Source organism: Prosopis cineraria, unplaced genomic scaffold (assembly GCF_029017545.1).
Source record: "Prosopis cineraria cultivar Desert tree isolate PC_DT_omini unplaced genomic scaffold, ASM2901754v1 PC2, whole genome shotgun sequence".
Lineage (NCBI taxonomy): Eukaryota > Viridiplantae > Streptophyta > Magnoliopsida > Fabales > Fabaceae > Prosopis > Prosopis cineraria.
This window is the reverse complement of record NW_026555333.1, coordinates 47,242,527-47,248,526: the sequence shown is the minus strand read 5'-3', so window position 1 is coordinate 47,248,526 and position 6,000 is coordinate 47,242,527. Positions and strand designations below refer to the sequence as shown.

General features: G+C 31.0%; 1 protein-coding gene across 1 annotated transcript in view; it reads left to right on the top strand.

Annotated features, from left to right (window-relative positions):
• Positions 1–1,910: 1,910 nt before the first annotated feature.
• The window catches only part of LOC129302831 (putative disease resistance protein At5g05400), a 40,052-nt gene continuing 35,962 nt past the window's right edge, over positions 1,911–6,000 (top strand). The window contains exon 1 of the mRNA XM_054941700.1: positions 1,911–1,997. Coding sequence (XP_054797675.1) covers positions 1,911–1,997 — 87 coding nt within the window. The remainder of the gene's footprint in view (positions 1,998–6,000) is intronic.

Below are 6,000 nucleotides of genomic sequence, written 5' to 3'. Positions count from 1 at the left end.
GTTAGTCATCAAAGATACTAGTGGCTTAAAAGGGCTAGATTCCCTCAAGATTGGCTAATCTTGTTAGGTGGTAGAGGTACTAGTTTGAACTTGACACCATCTTTTGTAAAAGAATAGGTGTTTGCACGCTCATTGTGCATAGCATGTCAATCATATTGCCATGGCCTCCCTAATAAAAGGTGGCATGCATCTATGGGAATAACATCACATAAAATTTCATCAATATCAGTTCCTAATAGAAAAGGACACAGGGCATTGTTTAGAAACTTTTACCTTATTCCCCTTGTTGAGCCAGTGAAGCTTGTACGGATACAGATAATCTTTTGTTGGCAACTTCAATTTCTCTATCATGTTGTCAGATACTGCGTTTTCACAGCTTCCACTATCAATGATGACATTATAAACTTTTCCTTAGGCAGTGTAGCGAGTATGAAAAATGTTGCGTTGTAGCTAAGGTTCTTCTTTGACTACAGTTGTATGCAGACTTTGTCTAAGCACCAATGCTTCTCCCTGATCAGCAAGCATGACCTCCTTGTCATATACAGAATTAGTGCCATAAAACTCAGTCTCCTTCTCATCTTCTTCAGGTGCTTCATGCTTTTGTCATACCCTAATGGTGACAACCCTCTGGGTAGGACAATACGCAATAATGTGGCCAAATCCTTAACATTTAAAGTATTTGATTGCTAAGAGCTAGATTCCTTGGCAGCATTTGATGATGGTTTGCACATAGTGCTAGATTGTGACTTGCTTATGGAGTTAGTTTGCTAAAATTTTTCCTTACAGGATTCTGGATAACCCTTAAAGGAAGAAGACTAGAAAGAAGATCTCTTGGGCATTTACTTCTCAACATGTATGGCTAGACGAATTACATCATCCAAGGTCCAATACTGCTGAAGCTGGACTAGACAGTTGATATTTGTGTTTAAGCCTGCAAGGTACCGGGCTATTGTTTGCTCCTCTTTTTCCTAGATGTCATAATTCATCATGAGTTGTTCAAATTCTCCAGCATATTCTTCTACAGATAAAGACCTCTATTAAAGATTTTACAGCTAGAAAAAGTTATCTTAGTGATAATGATCTAATAGAAATTTCCTAGTGAGCTAGCGTCTCATTTTCTCTCACTTCCCTCATGTATATTTCTTGAGTTTGAGGGTGACAATCTTGACTTTTTATGCATCTAAAATCTCCTTATATTCAAATACTCTTTCAACAGTTTGAAGCCAGTCTACGAACTCATCTGGCTAGAGTCTTCCTTCAAATTCAGGAATGTCTACCTTGATGTCATTAGAATGAAATTGTTATTGTCATGAACGGTAATGGTTATTAGTGGATGATAAACTGCTGCTCCCCAAATCTCCTTCTAGGTTTTCTTTATTATTTCTTAACAGAGTTTGTTGTGTTTCCATAATAGCTTCCAACTCTCGTATCCTACGTCTCATCTCTTTCATCTCAACTTCATGCATACTCCTGTGTCTTGGAGGCATTTTTAGGGGAAATCAGGGCAAATGGGAATATCTGTGAATTTAAGGGTAGGTGAGAATATTAGAAAAATTTAGCAACAAAATGAAAATATTGAAAGGATATAGGGGTAGACGAGAATTTTGGAAAGTATAGGGGCAGAATGGAGATTTTAAAAAGTATAAGGGTAAATATGGAAATTCCAAAAAGTATAAGGGTCAAAGTGTAATTTCAAAAAATGTGGAGGTTAAAATGGAATTTAGGTAAGTTAATGGGGTAAAAGTGTAATTTTTGAAAAGATTTGTAGTCAAAATGGAATTTTAGAGAAGTAAGGGTCTAAAATAGAATTTAAGATATTTTAAGGGTCGAAATAAGGAAAGGTTTGGGGTTAAACTATAAATTCAAAAAATATGGCTAACTGGGTAGGGTTGACGTGGCTATGTTGACACATGTCAGAACCTGATTGGGATGAGCTGTTGTTGACCAGTCAGAATGATGACGCGATGGATGATGTAATCATCTTCAATATCCAACAGGTGCATGTAGCACGTTGATTGACGACGATAGAGCTTGGACTTCAGGTGGAGGCACGTGAAAGTGTGTGGCATAATTTTTGGCTATGGAGAACCTTCTGTTCCATATTTTTGGACCTCTTGAGCAAGATGGTGATGTCAGTTTCTAGAAAAAAAGCTTGGAATGCAAGCTTCAACTAAGTTAGGGACTCCTTTTCTGAGCTTCTTTCCTTTCCAACATAGTTCCTCAACTCTACCTTACTCTTTCCTCTTTAGACCAGCTTTGATATCAAAATGGCTTAGAACCAAAAGAAAAACTCTTATGTTTATCCTCTAATCATGTTGTTCGTCCATACATAGAGGGAAGCTTCCTATTTATACTACTAGGATAAGAAGGGGTTACAATTGAAATGAATTAAAAGGGATTAATGCTTGTGAAATGGATGAACGTTAATGTCATAACACTATAATGCAGTGGCTGGCATTATCCTATCAACGTTATTGCTGGTGTTACCTCATTAGCATTATCTCGTTTTAGACAATTAGAATCATATATTTGGAATCCATTTGTATTTTGTTTCATGGCAAAAAAACAAGGTTCTTGTTGTTGGAATTGTAGCACTAAATCTTGCTAAATTTACATTGATCGGCAACTGATTAGAAAGACTTTGATTTAAACATCATGTGCTTTATATCTTAGTTAACCTATTGGAGCTGAGAGCTGCTCAAGTTTAGAGAAGTACAATCCCTGTAACATTTCAATCCTAGCTAGGAGATTCTACCTTGTCATAGAAATATAAGCATTCTGCAATCAAAGCTGGTACGGATATATCCACTAAGAAAGTAAAGGATGCATGGCACCTTGGCTGTGCATGTAGCCCCAAACCTTGACCCTATCCAACCATTTGGACTTATGGAGCTTAGCCTTGGGTAAGGGTCAAGGCTTATCTTGCCCAACCCAACCTCAAAAAATAAGAAAAAAATGACCTAAACAGTTTAGGACAGGGGTTAAGTTTAATAAAATAAGTTAGGTTTTCACGATGTAATAAACAATGTTCAAATCCCACTGAAAAAAATGCCTACATTTAATACTTAACTGTTCTCAAACAATATTGCTTTTAATAGATGGACAATTATAAACAATCGAGTAAAATTAAGATAAAAATATTTTATAAAACATTTTTAATTGCATTTCTAATTTTTCAGTATAGATCTAAATTGTGTAAGTCAAATTTTATATTTAAACTATTCAAATCAAATTTTAACATTTTAAATTTTTTTAAAAAATAAAAAGAAAAATTAAAATTGCTGTGAAACGACGCAGTTTGATTGATGAGCATTAAAGATGTTCAACTTGTACCCATCCTGATTGGCTTAATATCGTTTTGATCATATCGAGATGGGTCTCATCCCGGCCTAAAAACAATTAAGATGGAACTTTGCGGGATAGGACAGGAAAGAGGTGCGGGACGGGACGGGACAGGAGATTATCATTGAGACATCCCGTCCCAAATATTATATATATATATATATTATTTTTTATTTTAAAAATATATATTAAATATATTAATTATATTAATATAATTTATTCTTTTATCTATCTATTTAATAACTTTTTTATATTATATTTCTTATTTTATTTTGGGAAGAGCAATTAGCTTAGCACATTTCAACTAAAGTAAAAGAATAATGATTTAATGTTGTTTTTGACTAGCCTATTGTTGCTACTCTTATAGCCTAAAGATCACTTGTAATTGTTATTATAATGTGTAGTTGTGATTAATGTAATTCACTAATTGACTTTAAATTAAATTGTTATGATTCATGTACTTATGTTATTTTAATTTTAAACTTAATAAATTATATAATTTAAATTTTTAATTGATGTTATTATCCAGATCATTTTTCAATATTGTCCAATTTATCAAGACGATAGGATGTCTCAATCTTGTCCTGGTCCTATCCTGATTCCTAATAGGATAGGACAACTTTTGAGACTAGATAGGACATAGGATAAAAATTCAATTCCGATCTTTTTTTAGGATGGGACACAAGACAAGGGTATTTTGATCTCGTCCCGTCTCGTCCCATAAATATCCCTAATGAGCATAGTGGTGACCGAAGCTAAATCTAAAGATGATGCAGGGTTACGGGTGATAAGGGGAGGCCTTGTCGAAGGCCATGTGGATTTTGTAGTAATGAAAGTTATTTACAATAAAGGATCTAGCAACTTTAAGATTATTTGTGTATTTCATAGGATTTTAGAGTAATCATATAATTTTTATGAGACTTTATAATAATTCTTTCAAATTAATTTGAAACTATAATTTTGCCTCAATTAAATTTCACTGAGTGACAAACGCATTTTCAACTATTGGATATATGAATTTTACATGGTTACTAAAAATAAATAAAATAATCATTAAATATTTTACTTTTTTGACTAAAATACATAAAACTCTCATGAACTTTGATTCAGTTATATATAACCCCTTTTACCTTTAAAAGTTTACAATTAAACCCTCCAAACTTTAATTTTATTTTGCAAAATCCCTTATTGTTAATTATATTATTTTTTATGAGGGTTAAAATGTCATTCAATTAGAAAATATTATTAAACAAAAATATTATATTGTATAACTATGTATAATAAATTTTTTATATTTTTTGGATAGTTGTAGCGTTAATAATAGCCAAAATAAATGTTATTATCAGCATATAAAATTTTAAATATTTACTTTTGTGTTAGTTTTTTATATTTTTTTGTTATCAATGGTGCATATTTTTCTAGTGTTAAAAAATAAATTAATCTAACATGGTAATATTCAAAATTTTAAATATTTTAGCCATGTGCATTACATTAATCCAACATAAAAATATAAATAAAAACTTATTCTTTAAAACAATAAAATCATGTGCAGTTGATAACAAAAAAATGGATAAAATTAATGTGAACATAAATATTTAAAATTTTATAAAGTGATAATAACATTTTTTTATTATCGATGTCTCAACTATCCGAAAAGTATAAGAAATTTATTATAAATAATTATACAATATAATATTTTTTTTAATAATATTTTTTAATTGAATTTCATTTTAATCCTCATAAAAAATTAACATAATTAACAATAGGAGGTTTTGAAAAATAAAATTAAAGATTAGGGGGTTAATTTTAAACTTTTAAAGGTGAGGGAGTTATATGCAACTGTTTTAAAATTCATAGAAATTTCATATATTTTAGCCTACTTTTTTTTTTTAACTTCATTTCAGTATCCTAAATTTTTAAATAAATGTCAAGTTTTTAAAAGCAAATTCAAGTTGCATGCATTTTTCTTTTCTTTCTTTATTTTTTTAAATTCCTTGCCTAGAAGGTCAATAGCCAACATTGAATGGCTAATGAAATTTTTTTAAAATATTTTTATTAAAAAATTGATGTTTTAATAATTATAAGTGACATTTTGTCAATTTACAAATAACAATTCACGATTTATAATTAAAATTTGGTTGATTTTACAAGTGGATTTGTAAAAATGAAAGGCTTTCTTATAAGTTGGCAAGTTCCACTTGTAAATCAATGAAGTTTGGAAAAATTAGTGGAAAGGATATTGTTTGAAAGAAAATTGGAGTTAAGAACCAAATGCAATTCAAAGACCAAGATTCGTATTTTATTCATTAAATAATATAAATAAATGACTAAAATACCCTTATTTAAGCCTATGAAATTGAAAAAAAAAAAAACAAAGGCTCTTTGTTCAATACATGCACCCCAAGTCAGAAGCTTTACACTCCCAACCAAAAGCTTTGCACCCTATTTCTTGCTCTTCAAGCTAGAAGCCTTACATCCATGGTAATAAAAATTAGTAATTTTAATTATCTTGGGTGTAAGGTTACTGGCTGGGAGTGCAAGATTTTTAGTCTGGGTGCAAAGCTTCTAACTTGGGGTGCATGTGTTGAACAAGGAGCCTTTGTTTTTTTTTTAATTTCATTGGTTTAAATAGAGGGGTATTTCGGCTATTTGTTCATA